Below are 25,414 nucleotides of genomic sequence, written 5' to 3' on the forward strand. Positions count from 1 at the left end.
CCATTTTGTAAATCCACATTTAGCCTTTACTTTAACCTGAACATCTGTCAGAGACTATGCTTGATTACAGGATATTTGACAAACAACAACATATTTCATTCTCATGAATCTTAAGACATTGCCATGGCACCTAGCACTCCAGTTGTATTCTCAAGTGCACTGAGAAGGCAACGGAGCTCCTCCACTACAGCTGCATGAATTGTCAGTGTCAAAAGAGATGTCTCCTCAGAACTAGCATTAGTTGAATGCAGGACAATGATGAGAGTGGGCCAAGCCTTGATGGTCTCCTAGCAAACTGACAGAAGATCTTCCAAAATGATTCTCCATTGATTTCTCCCCATTGGTACTAGGAGGAAATATGGTTCCATTTTATCCAGGAATTTATGTCAGATTGGTATCTTCTGCCAGGCAGCTAATAATAAGGGAGGATTACCATGGTTTTAAATGGCATTACTAAGTTTGTTTTAAAAAATAATACTAAGTACAAATGTTCCAAAGGGTTAGGCGTATATGTACATACCGAAGATCTCATTTTCACATAAATCCCCTACATCCCTCAGCTGAAGGCAGCTCAGGGTATAATGTAGATATCAGAACAAAATACTATTATCTCTATCCCATCCCCCTCTTCTCCTTGCCAAAATGGGCATTTACAGTATTCTCAGTGAAATAGGAGGATGGAAACAGTCTTTACCATTCCTCCAAATCACTCCCACTTGGCTTGTCTAGAACACATACAAGTCAATAGTGAATACTGTTAGCCTGACCAAATCTGCCCCAACTCTTTCTAACCTCCCCGTTCTCTGTTTTCATTTGATTTTTCTGCTTGACATTGCCCAAAGCCTGAATGCCAAGCTCTCTAGGGCAGGAGCTGTTTGGGTCTACTCCCAAGCAGGATCCTTAGGAAATACCAAAATACAAAACCAAGAGCATCTAAATAATCTTTGCAAATACCAGTATATTTATTGAGGGGCCTCAAAAGTGTGCAAGTATAACTAATATCATTCTACATTACTGGAAAATGTGAAACCAAAATGTTTTGCACTGTGCTTCATGCCCTGTGGTAAGTCCTAAGCAGTGAGTCCTAAGCAGAATCAAATTTCCGCTCCTTGTGCAGATCGCTGAGGAAACTCTCTCTGGAATAGTAATAGCATTGGGGTTAACATTGTCCTAGCCACTGTACCAATTTCTACATTCTTCTCAGCTCTCAGACTTGGCCTCTTATGAACACTATCTTCCCAAAGTAAGTGTGCAGTTCGTGTTTTCTAGTAGTTAGCAAAATGCACAGTTTTCTGCAGCATCTTCTGTCTCCAGAATTATTATATGACTGCATTAAAGTCACAGCCCTCAGTCCGTGGTTGAGTCCCTTCTGAGCCTAGGTCAAGATTATTATACTGCCCTTTGGTGTTTATCTTGGTAGGTTTCGCTGGCATCAGGTACCGAAGGTTCTTCCAAAATCTGGAATTCACAGGAAGAGATTTATCCTTTTTCCACTTCACAACCCTCTTTGATGGTAAAAGAGACAGTGATTCTGGCAAGAAATTGTAGTCACTTATAGGCATATACTCAATTAATATGATCTTAGTTTTCTTTTCAACTAGGGCTTTATGCAGTCCACTCTCAAGTTCGTATATGGCTCTGTCAGAAACGTAGTTCTGGCTCAGTATAATGATTAATCTTCGACTTTTGTCAATGAATGAATGGATATCATCAACAACCGCTGCAAATTAAAGATAAATGTGTTATTAAACTAAATTGAAAGGATAGGCACTGAATCGACTTATCCTTTAACAATCGCACATGTACTAAAAATGTTCCCCGTATAAAGTGACAGCATGTAAGCAGCCTGTCCCTAAGAAGAGATTAATATGCACTGCAGATTAGGAGTCTGTGAAAATGAGCTCAGGTATCGCCAAAGCTTGTTCTCTGGAGCAGACAAAACCAACATACAATCTCTGGCTGCCCTAGACAGCTGTCTGTCAGTAGTCACATGGATAGAAGGTAACAGCAAAATTTATTTTTCTTCCAACCATACATCTCTTTGATCTTTCATAATAGATACCATTGGAGTGATTCCACAGAAAGTCACCAACAGCAACCTCTCTCCAAATATTCACTAAGTCTCAGGTTATTCCTTCCTTTACATCACTGAATACCAAATTCTATTGCCAGTAATATAAGGTTGAGAAAACTAGCATGTGATGACAGAATGAGTTCCAACTGTGTTTTAGATCCATTACTTTTGTCATGACAAGCGATGAAGTAATCAAATGGTGATACCCTTCAAACACCCATGCACCAAACTGATTTCTCATGCACAACTTCCTGTGCTTGCTTCAGCACCATGGGACAACAAGGTCTACAGAAACCAGAGATCTAGAAAACATGCCTTATAAGAAAGGCAAAGCAATCTGCAGGAGTAACCTAAAGAAGAGAAAACTGAGAGGAGAAGGAGGCTGACAAGGGTATTACAACACACTAAAGGCTCCTGTAAATAGAAGGAAATACTCTGTTTTCCGTATTCACAATGGATCAGATCAGAGAAAAGGAAATAAATAAGCTAAAACTATTGCAAGGAAATAAGCTAAAACTGTTGAAAGAATCAGATTGAACACTTCAGAAAGCCTTTTTTAATACTTAAGGAGAGAGAATAACAGGGAAAAAATGGCTTGAGAGAGTTGTGGCACCTCTCAGGTTAGAAAAATGTCGGGAATGGATACAAGGAAAGAAGATCCTGCTTTGTGAAGAAGGCTGACTCACCTTATTGTTCTGTGGTTTTAACAACGAAATCCTATTCCTCAACTAGATCTTTGGACTAAATGGAATCCTGCAATATCTTTTTTCCAAGCATCTGCAAAAGGCCATCTATCCATAGGCCATTTAGAGAAACAAAATTCCATGTTCTCATTTCTATTTTGTTATGGCATCCATTACATTCACAAAATGGTTTCAACCACCACACTGAAGATACAGCAAACATACACGTTACCTGAGAATAACTAGTACCAGAGACACCAGCTGCTCTGTGCAGTAAATGTGAGTTCATCTATAGGCGCCTGCTCTCAGCAAAAGCAGATCAAGAGTACTACTACTGTGAAACATGTAACAACTTCTGTGTTCTCACCTTAACTTTCTCCATGCTAGTTTTTTCATCTGTTCATCTTGATTTTGTGTAATTAAAGATATGAGTGTGTGTATGTGTATATGAATTCATAAATATATCTATAAAATATGTAAAATGTGTGCATGCGAACTTTGCATGCACATAGTCTAGATTAAATGAAAAATGTAACATTTCAATACACAACACATTTGCCAGAATTCCTTCTAATTACAGACCTTTACCTTTGTGTGGAAATGATGTGCCTATTTAATGACAACAACATGCAATACACTTACCTCCTCCAGGGGGTACATCCCTCTCAAATATACATAACTTGTACCCAAAGTTTTCTTCTAATATCATGGGTAATATCTTCAAAGCAAATTCTCTCTCTTCTTCAGTAGGGGAAACACAGTCTTTCAGGTAAGACACAAATGCATCATATTCTTTTCCATCTGGAAAGAAACCACCAGTTGTTGTCTTGTTAGCAACCATTAGAAATACAGTATCTAATCCATCATTCTGGTTTTCAAAGTTATCGTCTCAGTAGCAAAGCATCTAGAAACTCCTTCTCTTTCCTTTGATACCCCACACAGTCTTCAAACAAAAAAAATCCTGAATCAATTTAAATTTGATACAAAAGATTCTGATTGCATTTGGCAAATATTTGAAAATAACATATCCTTTCTACATTAAGGTGTTTTTATAAAAAATCAGATTAGTTTAACCAGTTAATGTCACATCTGTGATGATCAAGAAAATGAAAGGAAGCAAAAACTGTATCTGTAATCTGGTGAGAATGATATTTAAGTGGTATTGCAGATTTCCACATTTATTTTGCTCTTTGTCTAAGACTATCAAGTAGTTCTGTACAATGGGTACTGGCAAAAGAGAATAAACCTATTCATTATTTTAATTATGAGAGTATACAATGTCTGGTCATGCTTTGGGCAGTAATTTACAAACACAAAATACAAGACCAGTTCAGAGGCCAGGTCTACCACATTGAGTAATACCTAATCGAACCTTACCACAGAACAACTATATGGATTGATACAGCGGTGCACATAGCTTTGCATCTTAAACTGTACTTCTTTGCTTCCCTTTCTGGATACTTAACTACATGTAGGTCATAAGAGAGAGCGCAAACTAAAGCCCATGAAACCCTACACATACTCTAGGAGTAGGAAATCCATTGCCTAGTATCAACCAGTTCCTCCAGCATGGCCTAGTCCAGGTTCTCGGAGATCCTCCCTGTAAGGCAGTGTATGCAGTGAGAGCTAACAACAGCCAATGGATATATAACATTGGCAGGCATAAATGACATCCATCTATTACTGAGAAATCTCCAATGACTGCAGTTTATTGAAGCTATATTCAAGCTGATTTAGAGACTAAGGAGGGCTAAAAAATCAGGTACATATGTACAGCAAGTTTTTTCACCACAATTTTCAGAAAAGTTATACCCAGAATTGGGCAACTGTCAGGCTTGCTCCTTAAGTCAAGGTCACAGCAACGCTGCCTGGTAAGATACCGGTAGTGTGCTCTCCTGCTTGGGAGAGTTGTGGCACCTGTGCATTTAGTGACAAACCTATAAACATTGCAATGGCCTCTGCAGTCAAGGAAGCATTTTAACCTTCACCTCACTGAAGGGCATCAGTGAGGTGAAAACAAATTTCTGTTAGTCTGCCTGTCTGACAACTCCAGAGTGCTCATCCTCTTTACAAATAGAGAATTGTAAACTTCTTCACCTTCATCAACTTTTGCGATGAAGAATATGGCAGAACAGAGCACATCTGAACAGCATCTAATCATGTCCCTTCCGCTCCAGAGGCAGCTTCTTCACTGTGTTTATCTGCTGTTGCCCCAGTAACAGTATAACAAACTCACTTTAGCACCTGACTATCCAGTTAGTTTTACATATTATTTGCTGTTTCTACTCACAAAACTCCTGGATTTATTTTGTCTCTTCTTCAAAGATGATTTTTTTATAGAATGTGCCAGAAACTATTTTTAGTCAATACACTTATTTCAACGTCAGCATTAGCCAAGTCATACCTCCATCAGTGTCGTCTCTTCTGCATATGTTCCTGTAAAACAGAACTAAGTCGACTCTAAACATCACACAGACAAACACTGCAGCTACAGCCACACATGGAAATAGTACAGCAAGGACCATTCCAGTTGTAAATACGTGCACAGGCAGATCTTGGGTGTTCCCTGTAAAACAGAAACCCAGGAAATTACAGCCTTAGCAAAGAGTATTATATGACAAGATTACTGTATTCAATACTGATGGCATCTTAAAATTGCCCCAAAAAATCACAATGTTGATGTGAATCCTTTCCTGCTAATACTTCAAGTACATATGCATGCCATTTGTCCCAAGGTGGAGAACTATAGAACATGGATTACTTTAAAAACTGGAGAAACAATCTCGCATGCATTCACACACCCTCCACACACATAAATGAACTGTATGTCATATCAAGACTGACACTACAGATCCTTACAGATGTACAGCATCCCAAACTGGTAGTCACCCACTTTTATGATGAGTTTTCTTCAGGTTCTTTATTATTTCCTGTTATTCTCTAGCTTTCATCCCTCTCTCAGTCCATCCATAACAGTCCTTAATGTCCCCTTTAATCTCTTTGGCCAAGATTTTTTTTTTTCTTCTGTCCCTAGTCTCTTTTGGGCTTTTCTTTTTTTTTCTTAATTATTATTCTGTTATCTCTGTCTTTTTAGTTCCAAATACAGATTTTTAACCTTCAAATCTTTGTGAAGTCTTTATGAAGGCACTGTCAAGTCGTGCTCATTGTAGAATATATTTAATTTGCTTTATTAAATGCATCATTTTTTTACTAGTCTATTTTCACATATTTCCTCCCAGTAAAGCTTGGAAAGGTCTGAGAGATGGCAAGCAAGAAGGGAATGCCCATTTGCCATGAATCTCCAGGCTGTCTAGACTATAAGTGTGAAGTACTACTATATGGTAGAGGTCAGCTTTCCATAGCTAGAAGGATAGAGTCCTTGACAAGAGAGAAACCATTGACCAGAACGTTTCAGGCATTATCAGGAATATAAAAGATTGACCTTTCCAGGAAAAAAGAAACCCACAAAAAACCAACCAAAACCTCAGATTTTCATTTTAGAAAGAGCTGCTTGATAAACAAAATGATCCAAACAGCAGACTCTGGGCTGCACCAAGCTTTGGGTAGTTAACCCCTGTGATCCCACCAATCTGATGAGTAGGAAAGCACAGGAAACACTCTGTCATGGGATCTAACAAAGTGCCGCCCAGGGATCTGTCAGCCAGAGCATAGCTCAGCCTCCCCAGCTGTGTCCACAGCAGCAGCAGTTGAACTACTGAGCCCTCGCACAGCTGCTGTAGCAGACGTAGCAGCAACCCCTGCCGCCCCTGTCTCAGAGCAGGAGGAATCACCCAGGGGGGTTGTTAGGTCCAATACTAGATGGACCAGGGCCTTCGTAAGCACACAGACATACCTGGAGAGGTGTTCCGAAATCAGTACCCTGCCCTCAGGACTAAGAAGGCTGGCACTACTATAATAATTATGTACGAGGAGTATGATTCATAGATTATTGCGTACCTGTCTTCAATTTCACTATTTTTATCTGTGTTCTTTCATCAGCTTGCAACATGCAGGTGAAATTATGATGCATGTCCTCATCTGTTACTTTTTTAATCCGTAGTAGCCTTGTGACATAGAACTTGTTTCCCAGCCTGCAACAAGGAACGGTGTTAGCAATGCTATCTGTACAGAAACCTACAACGAGCTGAGAGGCAGATTTTGAGGAAAAAAGTTATAAAACGCCCTCAGACATTTTACTGAATTTGCAGTCCACAACTGCAGGACATTATCATATACAAACAAAAGTGCAATATTTTCAGGAAACCTACTGTAATTTTTTGAACTCTTCTTCACATATTGAAGGTTCATTCTCGGGGATACCTGAGCATTTTTCTGGAAACGTTTGATTAATTAACCAGTAGAGGCTGACATCTTCTCGCATATAATACCCCAAGAAACCTGTGCAATTGAGTATCTCTTCTTTACCTAAACAAAGCATAACATGAGAAGATCTAGTCAGAAGTAGCATTCATCTTCACAGTACAGTAAAATGTCAGCTTTCCAGGCACCATATCCCACGAGCTGTGCTCCCTTCTGGACTTCGTAGCCCCTGCACAATGTTTCATACGTGTTCCACCTGCAATGGTGGTGGCTTCGGCAACCATGCACAGGGCTCTCTTGCACCCTGTTGCAGAGTGACAGTCATCCACTGCTTTCTCTCAGATAAACTGTGTCACAGCCAGAAGAGTTTAAATAGGCCAGAGCATTTCAGGCTTTAGAGAACTAAATGGAGCTGGGTTCAATGATCCTTATGGGTCCCTTCCAACTCGAGATATTCTATGATTCTGTGAACTAAACTGTGTGCTGCAGGCAGAGAACAGGAGAGGACAACCTATCACCAGTGCCCCCAGGGCCAGGTATAAAAGTAAGTAACTGGTAAGGGGAATTACAACCAATTGATTATAATAGTGAAAGTATACACTATTATTCAAAGAAAAAACAAAACTTGTTAGAACCCCTGCTGAAGTCTCACAGAAGAAATTCTCATCCCAGTTCCACCTGGAAATCAGCATAATCCTGAATGTGTAAGTCACTTAGCCCATCAGCTACTTTGTACCCTTTCAGAGCACTAACTGGAAGTGACAGGAACCACCCCTTAGAGTCTGGTTAATTATAAGAAAGAGCAAAAGTAAAAAGACAACTGTACGCTTGGGAAAATAAAGGCAGAAGGCCTTAAACATTGTCATGGGAAGCTTGACCTGAGGGTAGCTGCAACTAGCCATTTCTAGGCTATGCCAGCATCATTTCCAGGGAACACATCCAGAATGCCCTTTATTAAGCCACAAAAGCCGCATGTTAGTTCTTGTTCAGGCCACCATGCACAAAGGCTTTCCAGTAAGCAAGGCCTGCCCAGGAATTCTCTATGGGCACACATTATAAGCTGCCTTCTCAAGATTTATCGGAGTGGATGCTTCCAGGGGAACTGCTTAAGAACCTTTAAAGCAGGATCCAGCTGAAAATCTGCCCATCTTCGATTCGGACCTTAGAAATCCAAATCACAGTTGCACAGATTGAAACATAGACCTAAACTTCTAGTATCGTCTACCTGGCAACTCTAGCCTTTTCACCATACACAACAGCTATTTTCAGGGAAATATTATAGAACATCATCTAAGCAATGAAAAGTTTGAAAGGCCATCCAAAATTCCCCTCACTCCCCACCATGCCATCTGTCTCATCACTCACCAGGTAGTTCAATGACCTTATCAAATGATCTTATCACGGCAGGTAAGAGATGGAAAACAGATGATTCATAATCATTTAATGCTGAACCCTGCTACCTTCTAAGGGTTGGGACAAGCACAGTAAGGGGGAAGACCTCTGCAGGAAGAGTGTACTGGGAGGTTGGGAGATATGAGGCATCATAGGATTGGGGTACGACCGTTGGAAAAAGGACCTACCAATTGGTATTTGTAGGAAGGAAGGAAAATTAGCATCTGAGGTCCTGGCTGAGCAAATGAGATACACGTATGAGCAACAGAGGAGGTAAATATGATTCTTCAGATTTGGAAAGGAAGGACTGGGCAACCAAATGGGAGAAGCCCTCAGGCACAGGAAAGGAAAAAGACGGTTAAATTTCTGTTTTTAAAAATCAATTACAGCCTCAATCACAAAATGCTGGATCCTGTCCTACACTCTGTGAAGCCTGCAGACCGTGTTATCTAACCTACTCCCAGCTAGAAGCACAGTCGAGGGTTTGGCTTTTGACAATATAACCAATTCTTTGCAGCAGTGACAGATCTGCATGCTCACATTGCCAGGACTATCAGCCCTCACACTTCTCATTTCCCTGCAGAATAATATCCTCAACTGCATCGGTATTAAGGGGATTGCTCGTTGTTGCTGTTCGATGAACAAACCGAACGTCTTTCACACATCACTCCGTGGGGTTTGCTATCTACAAAAGAAATCCATGGAGAGCTGATTTATCATCACCACCAATTTCTTTTGCTGGTCATAGCAGCAACCTCAGCTTCTACCTCTGTAAAAGAGTAAATTTAGTGTACTTGTATATTAATCGTGGAATACACTAGGCAAAACATAACCAGATGTGAAGATGGGTCAGATCCAGGAGGGTACACAGGCAATTCTTAGTTTGATTACACTTAACCAGACCATCAACCATAAAGAGATCAGAACAAAAGTGTGTATATATATATATATATATATATATATGCAGTAGCTACAACAAAGATTCTTGTACTAATTTGATACCTATTTCTGTTTCAATTTCTTCATCACGTCCAACTATCTCCAAAGTTACAGCCTCTGGTGCATCTAAAATAGAAAGTAGTACTGCTATTGAAGTAATAGCTTACTTACATTCTACCACAGTAAAAATTACACATTTACTTTATTTCTAAAACTAATCACATAGATTCCATTTAATTCAAAGAACAATATCTGGACTCTGGCGTTACTGAGTAGTTTAAAACACAGTATGTCCTGCTGAATTTTTGTCACATGCATACCTATACAGTGCACAATTTACAACGGTTGGAAAGGCTCTTCCCCAAAACTCTTAGTAAGTTTGTATGACTTCCTTACAGCAGCTAATTTTGAAAAAAAACCCCAAAACTGCAGGGAAAACATACTAAATAAATTTTCCAAAATTGGTAATATGTCATATAACCATCTTCTGCTTTTTTTTTAAATTATTATGAAATAGTTCAGATTACGAGATTTGATCACCCTTACATTTATGAAATAAGAGCTGTAATTAAAAATCTCCATAGTAATGAGAACAAAAAAGCATGCTTCAAAATTTCAGAAAGCTTTCTTACCTTCTTCTACTACCAGCTTAATTGTATTTGTGCTGTGATATATCCTTCCTTCATGACTGATTAGAATTTTACAGGTATATATCCCAGAGTGCTGTACTGTTAAGGTTTTAAAATCCAGTTCCCGCTCTGTTTCATTTTCATAGTTCTTACAGTCCTGCATCAATAAAGACAGAAAACACTATTCTGTAGCAAACATACATTCAAAACCCTACAGAACGTAAAAATTATTTTTGAAACGAAGTGTCACCACCACTCTCACTATCTATCTCAATGACATTTATCTGACCCAAAAGACGTGGGGGCCCAATTTTCAGTCATGGTCACTTAAAGGCAACATTTGAACATTTAACCCATTAGAAGTTGAGAGCACTGCAATTTCAAGTAAGCGTCTGAGTATAAAAATATTGTATTGGGAATTTAAATGCACTCATCTATTTTTTTCAAAATGATGGCTTGGGTCTGTAGGTGTAACCTGCTTGTGGCCAAAAGTTGTCTAGACTTATCAGGAGCTTTCAGGTTAAAGCAAAATGCCTCAACAATAGGGAAACCGACCATCTCAGAGGGTGACAAGAGTTGGATTCACATCTGTTTACCCTCCCTACTCCTAATTTTTTTCATTCATAGCATGTGCTAAGTGAAATGTCCTGTGAAAACGCAGCAATATTTGGTTCTGGTCTGAATTACCTTTGATCAAGAAGGGAAATGATCACTGCTGGAAATTGTCCAGGGAAAGGACATTTCCTGGATGCATATGCTTACTACCAGGCTCTTATACTAAAGGCATGTGTGATCATCCCTGTTTTATCTATCTCAGCTTAGGGTGTGATAGGAAGGCTTTGAAATTTTTCACCCAATCAAGCACCAAAGGATATTTAGGCGCAAGGATGGCTGCTGCTTCATCTGTCTCACACAGCATTAGGCATTAAAATATTAGGCATCAGTATGCCCAGCTTAGCCATGAGACAGGTCAGTCTGCGGTATGGTCTATTACTGAGGAAAACATATCCACCTATGGCCCTATCCATCAATGGTTCTGTCTTCCCACGCCCCAAAGGACAAGGAAGCAGGGCTGTGGATCATTCTGCCAGGCAGAATCCAGATGCCCGTACTTAAGCTGTCAAAATCCTTTCCTGAAACTGATTCAACACAGAGTGAACAGGGTCTGTTACTCCAACCAGGACACCCGAGAGGAGTAAGGAGCACTGGTCAAGGCCATGCGTAGGGACAGGGTGGAAGAAACCTATTCAGGGTGCTTCATCCAATGGTTGCACACAACACCCAACAGAGGTGCTTACACAACTATTATCTATGCTCTGACAAAAGCTGGTAGGGAGAAGACCGATGATTTGCCTAAAATGAACAGAAGAGGATCTGGTACACATTTTGTAAAAAGTGTTTGGAAATAGCAAAATTGAAAAGTTTGCAATTAATTCACAAGCACATGCCAACTGTAAAACAAATATCTTGGCACCTCATTTAGTGTTAGGATAATATTTGTATCAGCAAAGTCACAGCTGGCTAAACCAACTGCTGGCTAAATCAGCACAGACATGTGCATCAGATCTTTTACCATTCCAAACCACCAGTTTATTAATGATTTCTGATTACAGGTACATTTTTCTAACAAATCTGAGAGTAGAGAAAAACTTTCTTTTGTATATCTGTCTAAAGGTTTTTTTTCCCTAATAACCTGAGAAATTAAAGCCTTACAAAGTTTGTAGATGCTTCTAAAAATTTCTTTGTAATGAATTTTTCCTGCAATCAGATGTCTTGTTTCTATAGCCAATGATTTGAGTGACACTGTTTCAGTAATTACCTTGTACCATGTTATGCTGTCATTTTCATTGACAGACAAATCACTGCATTTCAGTGAATGACCAGTTCCAGCATTTTTAATTTCTGTAGTTAAATGATTTTTGTTGAAACAGCTGCTTTTATTTCTTTCAAGTACATTCAAGGTCCACTTTTGAATCGTGACATTTTGTTTTCCATTGCTATGAAAAGAAAATTAGCAAAATTGGTTTTAGGAGCTTTTTAAAGGAATGTAGCTTAGTAAGTTACATGACAAAATACAAATAAATTCTCTATTACGTCTGTTAGGTAAAAAGTACATCTACAGTGACCTAATTATTTATATTCCCCTTTATTACTTTTCCACCCCCAAATATGTGTTATTCCCCATAAGAAAAGAGGTTATCTACACTAAATCATCTATCACAAAACATTTAACAATACAATTATATCTATGAAATATGACGATATATGCTATATCAACCAGAACAAGGATGCGACAATTTGTGGCACCACGTACAGTTAGAAGTGCGCATAAGAGAGTTTTAGGACCTTGAATCAAGTAGTGATTTTGCAGGTTTAATCTCCTATGCATTACGAAGGTTTAAAGCAGTAACTGAAAAATATATTTGTAAAATGTGTCAAAAATAAGATGGGCAACTCTGCTATTGTTCACAAAGCAACATTATTCATTGTTTGATACTGTGCAGATAGTCACTGATATTTTGGAAATATTTCTAAACTATGCAAGTCTCAGGAATTACAGAATCACTTATAGATTCAAGCACGTCTGCAAAACAAGGCATTTTGGAAAGGATTCATCTCTTTGTCTTTCAGTCTGCACTGATCAGAGATCTACAGTAGCCGACCACTCAGGTTGACTGGAAGAGCCAGGAACTACTGCTTCTAAAGCAAAATCATGACGTCCCATGCAGTATCTATAAAAGATCAGGTGAATATGCTCCAAAAATGCCTCTTTTGAATATCTAGGAGCTACCCATTGTTATTCAGATATGTACTATGTTCTATCCACATATTCCTCTAAAGAATCAGATTATAGCTTTGAGTTATTTCATTGCTGGATATGTCCAAATACATGACTACCAAGGGAAAAGAAGCTGGAGGACTTTTGTCTTAAATTTTGCAAAGTTGGCCTAACTTTGGCAAAGTTAGGGCTTAAGAGAAAATCGTATGCTGCTGTAAGTTAATGGGTGACATTTCGCAATTAGTGCATAAAGCTCTCATTTTTTACTGAACAAGTAGGGTCTGAGAAAGCAAAAGCAGCAATCACAGAGTACTTCCCCCCCGTGTCAGTCGTATCTTCATAAATATGTTTGAATCTTTCCGTCTCCAAGAAAAGAAAAAGGAATCATTCCCAAGAGAACTAAAACTAGTCAAGAATCATTTCGATGAGAATGGCTAAGGGGACAAAGCAGTTGAAATAGAGAAGCACGCCTGACGAGTGTATCAGCTTAAACACCATTCTTGACTGACATGCCTTTTACTGTTAAAAGATTCAGAAGAACTGTTAGGACATCATTTATATGATGAATTTAGACCAAGCTTTGGTTTGGTTTTTTTTTTCCCTTTTTAAGCTCCCCAAACAGATGTATTTACGTATTTTGCTCACCCTCTTCACATTGTAGCCTTTTTTCAGCCTACAGAGGTTCTCCTTGTTCTCCTTACTCACTTGAGATATTCATTACTCATAATTGCAGTTGACTAAAGCAAAACATAGAGGTTTGGTTTCTCAATCGGTTAACTATGGTTTCATAAACAGGAAAAAGCTTATCAAAACTTTTCCATCAGAGATGTACTTGCACGGGTATTCACAGTAGGTGGAGTCCTTCTCACCTATTATTCAACATCACATTTACACATTGAGATCAGAGCTGCTAATCACAGTCAGCAGTGGGACCACAGTCAATAGTCAACCTTTTAACGTGCAGTTTACGTGACCTATTTCATATGTTTGGTTTAGGACAAGATAACCTATGCTGCAGAAAGGCCTCTCTCTCCTCCTGACAGTAAAGGTACCTACGATAAGTTTAGGTGTGGATACAAACATTAGTTCAAATTAATTCCACCAAGTCTGTGTGTTTCTTTAGGCATCACAGTATCTGAAAACTGCTGGAGAGGCAATTATGGATCTAGCCATAAAATCCGTGTGATTTCACTATCTAGATTCAGCAGATGGAAGAAAAGGATCAATAAAGCCACAGGTTCTCCTCAGCACTGTCACTCCACAGAGGCTTTCTTCTGTGATCATGTTTGGTGAAATCACTTCAACAAATATGAGGATTTCACCCGAAGTGGATCAAGATATTCTACTAGATGGGCCAAAATCTGGCAAGAAGCAGCTCCCTGGAAGGTAACAAAACTATACCTATGCAAACTAAGATGAATTTGGCTTACATAATTTCTAGTTGTCTGCCATATACATGATTTTCAACAAAAAAATGCATTAAGTTTTATTGCTTAAACTGCTAGTGTCTAAGCTGTTATATTCCTATCCTGGTTTTCACTTGCTGAGATTCTTCAGTGATAATTTGTGGGGAACAAAACCATTTCTGGTTTAACAGCCTTTCAACTCCACCCACCAAACCCACCAAGAAGGAACAACAAAAAATAGCTTGGCTCAGGAGAGGATACAGGGAAGTGAAAGCCCTTAGAGAATATAAACTGAGTTTACTGGATACATAGCCAACTCTAAGTCATCCCTTAGCTATTTCACTGCAACAAGCCAGTATTATCTCAGTATTTCAATCTGCTGCAAGAAACTGTCACTCTACCTTCTGAACGACAATATTAATTCTAAAAGTGTGTGTTCCCACTGCTTTCAACTGTTCTAAACACCTTGAAAAAGTGAGAAGTATTAGGATCTTAAAATGTATCATGTGTTTACTATGGACCTCTGTACTTTCATTTTTTTCAGGAACCTGTAAGTTCCCTCAGTTTAAAGGCCACCAACACAGAGCAACCAGATGACCTGCTTTTTCGTATTCTGTTTTTTTCTTTGATAACCACAGGATATAGGCTATGAAAAAAACATACAAAGTAGAAATCTTGCCAAAGACGTGTAACAGTTTTTCTGCTCTCCACTCCCACTAGAAGTGCATATGAAATCCTTGATTTTTAAGAAATGTTGCTGAAGATGGACACACTCAGGCTTACGGGTGATGTCTATTAATTCCTGAATTTATATCCTAAGTCTACTATACTAACAAACACATGTGAACACACCAACACACACTTTAGCTATCTATGCTATGTCTCAGCAGGACACTTCTGCTTTAGCTGGAAAACTTCTGATTGTTCTTTAAAAGTCAAAAATAAGTGGATAATACACCATAAATACATAATTACATCATTTTCATCTCTTGCTTCTTGCATATTGTCAGTTGTAATATATCAGAAAAAAAATCCCTAAGTTTAATTAGTTTGCAAAATCTGTCAACATGTGTTGTCTTACTTTTCTCAAAAATCTGCAGTATATTTAATTGTCACTTTCTTCACTAAAACTGCCTGAACAGTTATAAGGACTCTAAAAATCATTTCACATTTAGCTTACAAATACTTATCTCTAAAGTAAATAGTTGAAAATAAAATATATAAATAAAAATATACTTAGAAAGTCTGCTTTCAAAACCAAAAAACTTAACCTATTATAAATGCTCTGAAATTAAACTAATTCCATTCTAATTGTCATTCTTATTATATCTTAAACCAATTCAGTAGTCCACAATAGCCCACAATTTTTCCCTATCAATAGAGACTACTGAAAGTCCTCTGTCCCTGCAGAAAACTGTTTCTGCAAATAATCTTCTGTATTTGCTGAAATGTAACTGCTTTGATATGCTTGCCAATAGTGAGAACCATCATATAAACTAAACCCAAGATCTCATTAAAATCCCATGAAAAAAATCCCCTTATGCTTATTGTTCCAGTGGTGAGACCTGTGAAGAGTTCCCATGTGAGGACTGCAAGATTCTGGCATGTGCTTTCATTCCGATCCTAACAGAAAAAAAACAGAGTATCTGTATGGGCCTAACAAATCAATTAAAAAAGAAAAAAGTTGTTTCAGAGTGGTCAAAATATGTTCTTTTAATTAATAAACCTTTTTTTCCCAAAATAAAAATGCTTTCTTTCAAAACTGAGTTTTAAAATGTAGTAGCATGATATAGTCCTAGCAAATGAAACAAAAAAGCAGAAAATCAAAACTCTTAATTCGAAATGAATGCTTTGATGTAATCAAAACCTTTCTTCTGAGTTTCTTGCTTAAGCAAATTGGAAAATCAAGACATTTCACAAAGGATTCAGATATTTTTGTGTTTTCCAACAAATACTTATTTTAACAAACTTCATCCTAATATTTTTACTTAAGGTCTTTTCCTGTCATCTCCTTCTTCTGTATGTAAGGCTGTTTCCCTCAGTTGTGAAGTTTACATTTTTTCCATATTCATTTTACAGAGTTCTTGTAATTTACTGTGGATTTACCGTCATTACTCCAAATCCTTAAAATAAACACAAAACCACAAGTATCATGAATTAAGGCTGGGGTTATCACAGCTTTCCTCTCTTTTGTCCTTTATTTTAGACTCCTTATGACAACGTCCTTCAGTAGCCTCGCAATTCAGGTACGTTCTCCGACTATCCTTCCCCATGCCAAAATAAGTCAGAGTCTGCATTTTATACTACTGGTTAGGTGCTGGCAGTAGAGCGAGTTGTTAAATTTAAGAGCTTTTTAGCACCATATTTAGTGAAGTGACTGTATAGACGACTGATCAACGCCATCAATAAAGCCAAAATTTAAACCCAAATTCAGAGTTGATATGAAAAGTACAGGTCCATGATAACAGACAAGCTTATGTCAGGTATTATCTAATGTTAACCCCTACACACCAAAACCGAGCAGCTGGCTTCACCTGCGCTACTTCAGACAAATGTCTGTACTCAGTAATACACCACCTTGCACAACAAGCCAAACCACCATACTCATCACCCCTGAAGACAATTCTCTTAAATTGAGTTCAACATACATGAGCAAAATTTTTCTCAAGCTTTATCTACTATTTGGATATTTGCCCTACAATTAAAAAGAAATCACATGAACTCAAAAGAAATATTCTACCAGCAGACTTTTGATCTATACTATTTAGCATTTCAGATACCGTGACTCAGTACTTTTTAAAGTAATATCAGTAAGATGATAATAATAATGATACATGGAAAAATAAAACATGAAGTTTTCAGCTTCCAAGTTAACTTGGAAGTTAACAATTAAAGTCTAGCTTAAAACTGTAAACTATCGAACTTGTATCTGCTATGTTACTGGAGAATCGTGGAGAGCATTTTTTAGTATCCATAGTCCCATAACCTTTACAAACCAGGCAAGAACCTTAAAAGTATTTAGTCCTTTAGTCTTTCATGGTGGTCTAATGAAGATTACCACCAAATACTTGAGGCCCACCCTTATTTCTCCTTTTGACTCATCATGTTCTACAGCAGTAAGAAATCAAATCCAATGATTTCATTTGTTCTTTGAACAGCTCCATGCATCCAAGCATGCAAAAGTTTGCACAGAAACCAGAATTCAGCTATGCCACTCTTTGTTTATTTCTTTACTATACAATTAAACCACTTGGCAGGCCTTATAGTGTGAGATTCACTCAACACAGTAAGGAAGAACAAGTCTGGTGGAGAAGACAAGCAAATGTTTCCTTTCACTTGGCAGTGGACAGAAGGGTTGCCTATCACTCATTTTGCTTAGGTAATTAATCATAAACCAGCAGAAATGCCACCTGCCTTATCAAAAGGTGTACAGAACCTTTAAAAGGCTGCATCTGCCTATAGCTATTTGTAAATATTATAGGTGTGCCTGGATGGTTATTGTGAAATGATATGGCAAATGACACCACAGTTCATGTAGTTCCCCACACCTTCTTTGTATAGATGCCACTAGCAATACAAAGCAAGACAAAGAAATGAGCTGCTTCGTAGACAAGTGCAAAGGCAAGATGTTCACCCATTGGCTTGTGCACCCACCTGTGAATGACAGAGTAATTCCCAGAGTCACTGAGTTCAGCTGGCCAAAACTCCAGAAAATTCATTTGGGAAACAATTCTGTGTGTTTCTTTTATCAGTTGCTGCTTTCCAGCATTTTCTTTGTACCAGTTTATTGTGTATGCTTCTTCCTGAAAATGTTCTTGCATTGACTCAGGATAACAAAGGAAAAAATATTCCCCTTCTAGCACATCAATGGAGGCACGAAGGGGACACAGCTTCTCTTCAGAGAAAGAGGAAAAAAAATACATTAGGAAGCCAAGTACTTCTTTCAGAAAATAGCATTAGCTCAATTTCAAAGTGATTTGCTGTGCCACTGGTCTTTTATAAAGTGACTTTCCTTCAACAGAGTGGTTTGGCAGTATTTATTTATTCCAGCAATATATATTTCAGTCTAAGAACTCAGTTTTCCAAGTCTTTATTCTACCTCACCCAAGCAAAACCAGAAGGCAAAGGAAGGTAGAAAAAAGACATTTCCCTAAGATTCATTCACATGGGTCCAGCAGTGTCAGAATCTAATGGGCACAAACGGCAGAATCTGGCCTCACACTATAGTAAATCAGCTGCCACAAATGGAAGGGAAAAGGAGAAATTCTTACATATGGTTTCACTTGGCAAATATGACTAATCCTCAGAACTGGTCAGCTGCCATAAAAGCAGAGATCCTATGAATTAACATTTGCATTTTCTTATCTTCTTAATTAAAACTAAATCATTATGTGGCTACATTTCTTAAAAACTTCAGATACCTTTAGAAAAGTTGCCTTGGAATGAGATTATGTGTGTAAAATTTAGTCTCAAAGTCTGCTTTTCCAATCAAATTTCCCAAATGTGAAATGGGAAATTTTATGACTTTGCTTACAGAAGTCATAAAAAATACAGAAAAGGGACCATGGTCTAGCATTAATAGTCAAGAATAAAATAAGCCTTCGGTCTCTGTTTCTCCTGAGGTTCTCAGAGATTATTGTTGGTTAGCAACTATTGCAACCACACTTCTGAATGGCACAAAAAGAAGCAGACTCATTCTCTTCCTTGCTGTGGCTCTTCATACAGCCATGCTCCCATACAACATCAGGTGTCTCCAGGTAGCATCTCTGCTCTTTTTACTTCATAATTTTGGTATTTTGGACCAAATTTCCCAATTCTGGAGCTGGGCTGAAATTGGCAAAACTTTGAAGATTTTGTTCTTAGCTGCAAAATACAAAACTTTCCCCACTCAAAGCAAATGTCAAGAAGATGCCACATATTCAGCAAGTATCTTGAAGGTTCTACTGTCAAAATGAGGATTTATACTCACCAGTGGCAGACTCAATGATAAACATGAAAAAAAAAATCATCAGTATCATTTTCTTGAGTTATTTCTCACTTCTTCTCCAGAAAAATGAAACGGAATTGTTCTTGCTTGTACTGAAAGCCTAAGAAAAACAGATTCACAATTCATCACAAGTGCAGTGAAACAGATTCCTTTGAAGATGTAAGCAGTGTAGCTATTGCCTGGTACTGAAGAGGACTTTCCAAATGGAAAGTTACACATTTTCATCATAACAGCTATTTTCATATATCAGGTAATGTATCTAAATTTTTCTTGGCAAGTTTATTTTAAATTCAGAAAGCACTGCAGGGTTTCCTTCATCCATTTTCTTGTTCACTAGATGTATTTCACATTTCTGATTAAACTGACAATCTTACAGAAGCACTCAAACTTAGATCCTAAGCCAGTAGATGCCTACCATGGGATAGGACAGTGCTTTTTTCTCCACAAAGAGTATGAACTTTGCAAGACTGGACCTTATAGAAACAGCTAGTAGAAACTTCCCTTGCCTTCAATGAGAACAGCACAATGTTGATAGATCGGACATCTTGGTGGCTAATTTTGAGCCTGTTGGAAAACAATGAGATCTACAATTTTTTTCTTATAATTTTGTCTATAGAACCAATTAGCACCAGCTGAGAGTGCTAACATTTCCACAGAGGGGGAGGAGATGAAGAAGCTCATACTCAATTGCTTCATATGCAGTCAACTGCGCTTTCAAAGGCAAATGGAAAACACCACTAAATAATATCAGCGTGGAGTATCTTCTCCGAGATTCCTCAGAATGGCAAGTTAACTGACAACCAAAGGCAGAGCCAGCCCGAAGACTGTGCCTCCGTTTTGCTTACAAAACAGACAGCTTAGGTGTGTAATAAGCTCAGTTCAAGCTCTGCAGCCAAGAGAGACAACCTTGCTTAGTCACTGACCTGAACATGCATGGACAAATGAGACACACACACAAGAGAGATATTTCACAGACAGCTGCCAAAAGAAATCGTGTTAGCATTCTGTTTCTTTGGTTTTATTACCCAAACCTCTTGCAATTTGAGAAAGCACATACTTACTGTTGTAAGACACCTCCCTGAGATTTACGGTCAGAAACATCCGGCGATCTAAAGTGGCTGGAGGCAGGAGGCTATTGCATTTCCAGCAATATTCCAGAATGACATCAAACTGTGTAGCTGCTCTCCCTCTCTTATCGTTCTCCCCAGTTCATTACAAGTATGCCATCATCCCATAAATCACTGTAAGGAGGTGAAAGAACTGTTTCACTTCCCCTTTGTCAGAATGACTGGTAGACAGATCTAGATTTAGAAAGCAGCTAAAAGAAGTTGGATGCTGAGTACTGCAACAAGCAACTTTAAAGGGTCATACAGTAAACTCCTCAGACCTGGTTTCAGTTCCCTTCTACACATGGAGATTCAAACTCCTATACTTTACAAGGAAAGAAGGGCCTCTTTCTTTATTTTCATTTCTTGAATTTACTTTTCATTTTTCACCCTATCACATCCAGAAGAAATACAGCTGTTACAGACTATGAAACTATGATCCACTACATAAAGATAAAATCATTTATCACCAGATTTTTAATTCTAAATCTCATTCTTTGTTGGCACATTGCATCAGCACACAGTGGCAATTTTAATGAATGCAGAGCAGAGCCCTTCCTTCTTTTAACAGGGATTAAAGAACACAGTATAATACAAGCTACTTAGTAATAACCAGGTTTGAGATTAGTGGCTACTATTATCAAGTAAACCACAGGTCCTTAATCTTACTCTCACATTGCTGTTGAACCTGATCTATTTGTCTGAAATTGTTCTACTCCAGGCTAACAGTATTTACATTTGAACCATATGGTTTGTATACTCTTCGATGAAACACTAGGAGAGGGGGAAAAAAAAGGAAAAAAAAAGATAAATGCTTTTGGTGAAACTCAGCTAATATAAAGAAATTCTTCAAGGAACAGAATAAGATTTTTAATTTTCAGAAAGAAATGGAGAGATATTTTAAAGTAAAGGCAAAGATTCTCTGCCTAATAAAGGAGTACAGAAATAGACAATAGGTAAAATGCTAAGGCAATAGTGGGGAACAAGAGTTTCAAAGAAAAAAGTATATAAAAAACAGTTGTCTATGAGGCCCAAAGCAACAATAGCTTTAAGCATGTTTTTCAAATTTCTTACATGCTTAAAGCCATGGATGGAATTTTAATAATAAAAAATGGTTCTTAAAAATCATTGTGTCATTGTGAAGCCAACAAAATCTTTGAACAAACCAAAGGTTTAAGTTCTGTAAAGTGCATTAACAATACCTCATTAACTAGTCAACTGTGTGTATTTAAGCATCATTATAAGTATTCCTCATTCTCCTAGAATCATCAGAAGATTTTTGAATGAAAGGGGGCTGATACATTAAAGTGATCCTCAATTTTGGTCAAGTAACTCGTTTTGATCAACACTTTCAGAAGCCTGAATTTGGTCCCAAAAGGTTGTGACTTCCTTTTTTAAAAACCCACAGATTCTTCTGAACGTCAGACTGTTTGAACAAACATTTTGGGGTCAAGGGAGGAAAGCGCTCATCTTACCTCTTTAAGGATGTTTTCTTGTGGAATTTACGTCTTTTTCAAATATCACCATACAGTGCCATAATTCATGTAGGATTCATGAAGAAAACAAAAAGGATCTAGCAAACGGTTGCCTTAACCATAGTAGGTCTAATCACCATTCTGCCAAGGTTGCTATTTATCAGGTAAAATGAAAGTCCATCTTCATTTCAAACAACTCAAGTGAAGTTTTTTACTCACTGTGCAAGTCTTGCCAGGTGGAAAGCACACTCAGAGGTAGTCTTCCAAACTCCACAGAGTTACAACTTGTACTTATAAATCTTCTGAACTTAATTCATCACTGAAACAGAGAATAATCTCTCTCAGTAAGTGAGTCAATGCATAGACAGCTCAGTCTGAAAAACCTGCTGAAAAAGGAAGAGTGGAATTTCTCACTTTGTGAACTGTTGACTGCAGGGAGGAAAACAAAAAAGGTAGATGTGAGAAATTCATCTTTACCAGCATTAATGGGAAGGTAATAGCAAATTACGAATATTAACTCTTCTAAATGAGGGATATAACTTTTCTAAATGAGGCATTTGAGGGGTGGTACACAAATCGTTTCGGCATCATCTTTCGCTGCTACCATCTACAATAGCACTTGAGGAGCCTGCCCTGCTCCAAAGCCGCCTAGGTGTGAGGTGCCAGCGAGGGGCCGTGTGTTGAAATAAGCCCTTTTCAGAGCTAAATTATTCATGACATCTCTGTAATGAGGAACACGAATACCATGGGCCCGGGAGAGCCGGAGAGAGGTGCCCAAGCCAGGCAGCTCGGGAGAGCGCGGCGCAGCGCCGCGGGCAGGGGAAGCGCGGCAGGGAAGGCAGGGCTGGGGGGACAGGCAGGGCTGGGGGGACAGGCAGGGTTGGGGGTCGGGCAGGGTTGGGGAGACAGGCAGGGTGCCCCGGAGACGGAGCCGCGGCCCCCGGTGCCGCGCACGGCCCGGACAGGGACTGCCGCCCCCCAGCACGCTGCCCGAGCCGAGGCGGAGGGATGGGGCTGGCGGGGCGAAGCGAGGGACCAGCACACACACACCCGCCCAGCCGCAGAGCTGCCCTGACCAGAGGCCGGCGCTCGGCCCCTCCGAGCGAGGGAAGAAGGAGCTGCCCGCGCCCGGCCCTCGCCTCCCCCGGCCCGCCTGCCCTCCCCTCCCCTGGCCGCCCCGCTGCCCCCGGGCCCGACCTGGCCGGCGGGCGGCGTTGGCCGGGGCGCTCGGCGGGAGCTCCGCGCCGCCCCGCACCGCCCCTTCCTGCGCCGGGGTGCGGGGCCCGGGCGGGCGCGGGGGGCCGCTTCCCAGTTTCGCTGGAAGGAAGCGCTGCCCGGCGCCGGAGCAGGGGCTGGGGCCGGGCGGCAGGGCGGGGAAGACAGGCTGAACTATCACCAGGCTTACCGCAGGGTGCTGGGCTGTCACCCGGTGCTGGGTGAAAGCCAGAGCTGGCCCCCGCGAGCGAAGGGGGTGAAGATCAGCTTTTTTAGGAGCCGGGACTCTTCCCTCTCACAGCCTGCCGGAGGAAAAAAAGGCGTCTTCTGTTATCTTTAGTCGGAACGCCTCTTCCTCTGCTTTTCATCTGAATGCCCGTTGCAGGACTCTTTTACAAGAAGTGTGATGGAAGTAGGATGGTGGTTTAGGAAAACGTACATTAAGATAAATATAGCAACTTTTCTCTCTGCTACAGCTTCCTCCCTCACCTCGCTGGCCGCTTTGAGAATGAGGATGTGCAAAGAGATAAACTGTATCCTGAAAGGCTGATATTCTGCAAAGACCTCAAAAGAAAAAAAGAAAAGAGAAGAAATAAAAAAAAACTAAAAGCGTTACAAAATATGGTCTGCAGGAAAAGAGAAAAAGCAAAACACGTGATACTTTGATCAGAAATGTCCCGATTTCAGTGCTATTTTTTTCTGTGATAGCATCCCCTTTGGGGAGAGAGTAATGCAAGCTTTCAAGACGTGGAACATTTCATAGCTCCATTACTGCAAAGGGAGTGTATCTATTCACCTCTAATTAAGGCCTCATGCCAGTAGCTGAGCCTGCTTTTTAGCCAAATGTTGATATATTGGGACTGCAGTTCCATTAGGGATTTCTGACAGCCCTATTTCCTATTTAAGTATTGTTCCCAAGTAAATGAATGCTTGCCACTGTTTATTTCACATGAATGGTTTATTCGATATGTACTGTGCAATGATTCACTATATTTCTAAACAAAGTTCTTTTGATAGCAGCAGGAAAAAATTCATACCCTCAGGATTTCTTTTATTTTCATATCACCCTTTTCATGTTCAGAAACTTGTTTGGTGGCAGCTACCCTTTTTGGTTTTTTGACCCAGGACAGCTGGGAATGCAGAGGTTCCCAAGAGCAACAGGAGGTGTCACTTCAGAGGTAAATCAAGCAGGTTACCCTAAAAATGGAGGGATTCCACAGAGCTGGCTTCTTTGCATATTTTACTGCTGAGCTGAAGCAAAGAAACCCTGGAGAGTTTTACTGTCTCACCTCATTTGTTTTCCTCATCACAGATTGAAAAAATATTGTATATAAAAGCAATCAGACCATTTGCTAATGTAAATCAGCACAGCTCCAGGAAAGTCGGCTAAGAATCTGACCCACTATAACTACTTCAAAAATTTGTACAAGATACTTTGCAGTGGCTTTTGGTTTTATGATTCAGTGCCTGATTTTAAAACTTAAAAGAAAGCATGTATCATGAAGAGGCTAATGATTTTACATGACAGTCCAAAAGCAATTTAGCAGCCAACAAATTAGACGGTAAAGTAAAATGTCATCAGCTTTTTACTTTGACAGGCTAAGTCTTGATAGTGGCAGTTTGGAAACATCTTTTTTTTTTATTATTCACTTTTACAACAATATTTTCCATGAGCGGTTCTTACATTCATTTGCTTTCATATCCCTTTGAAATACTTTCAAGTTTCTGAACTTTCATCAGTGTTTTAGAAAGTGCTGTGTTAAATTAATCCTTTCAAACTAATGTCATCACTAGCTCTGAGATACGTGAATGTCTATGGAAGGAAAATAAAGTTTATACTTTTTAGTCCTCAGACTAATACAATTTTAATGGAGAAGTAATAGCCTCATAACAGAGAAGTAACTTGACCAGAAAGAACTACAGCTCAAATTTTCATTATGAAAATGCCATGATGAAAATGAAAGTTTGCACTAATATTGAAAAACAGGTTTTTGTATGAAGCTCTGACCACCTGACCAATCAGCTAGGGAAACACCAGTTACTTCTCACAGTTTTTCACATCTTCCTTTCCATGCAACATACACTACACAGAGGTGCTAACTGAAAACCTCAACTGTGAAACTGTTTCCGTCATAAATAGCAACACATCCAACTCTTGTAACCACAGTCTAAGCCTGTTTGTTTCTAGCTGGTAATAGTCCTTTTTAATCTACTTCTGTCATCTCTGTATGCCAGTTACATTAATTCTTAGCAGAGGTTAAGTTATATTCCATAGTTTTTTCAGCATTATCTGTCCCTAATGTCAAAAAGCAGGTTCCAGACTGATAACGTGTTTGTTAGAGCCTCATATGTTTGTCAGAAGTTTTAAAATATGCAAGTTGCACATTTTCAAACTTTCCTCCACATCGT

The 25,414-nt window shown here is 39.2% G+C and overlaps 1 protein-coding gene across 1 annotated transcript; it reads right to left on the reverse strand.

The window, feature by feature from the left end:
• Positions 1-1,293: 1,293 nt before the first annotated feature.
• IL18R1 (interleukin 18 receptor 1) lies at positions 1,294-19,255 on the reverse strand. Its single transcript, XM_009819289.2, has 10 exons — positions 19,192-19,255; positions 17,877-18,117; positions 11,857-12,034; positions 10,041-10,194; positions 9,472-9,534; positions 7,026-7,182; positions 6,715-6,848; positions 5,162-5,323; positions 3,400-3,558; positions 1,294-1,720 (listed from the first exon to the last, which is right to left on the reverse strand). The coding sequence occupies exons 1-10, from the start codon at positions 19,238-19,240 to the stop codon at positions 1,320-1,322; spliced, it is 1,698 nt and encodes a 565-aa protein (XP_009817591.1). The 5' UTR covers positions 19,241-19,255; the 3' UTR covers positions 1,294-1,319.
• Between the last annotated feature and the right edge of the window lie 6,159 nt (positions 19,256-25,414).

The sequence above is a fragment of the Gavia stellata genome, chromosome 1 (assembly GCF_030936135.1).
Source record: "Gavia stellata isolate bGavSte3 chromosome 1, bGavSte3.hap2, whole genome shotgun sequence".
NCBI classification, from domain to species: Eukaryota; Metazoa; Chordata; class Aves; order Gaviiformes; family Gaviidae; genus Gavia; species Gavia stellata.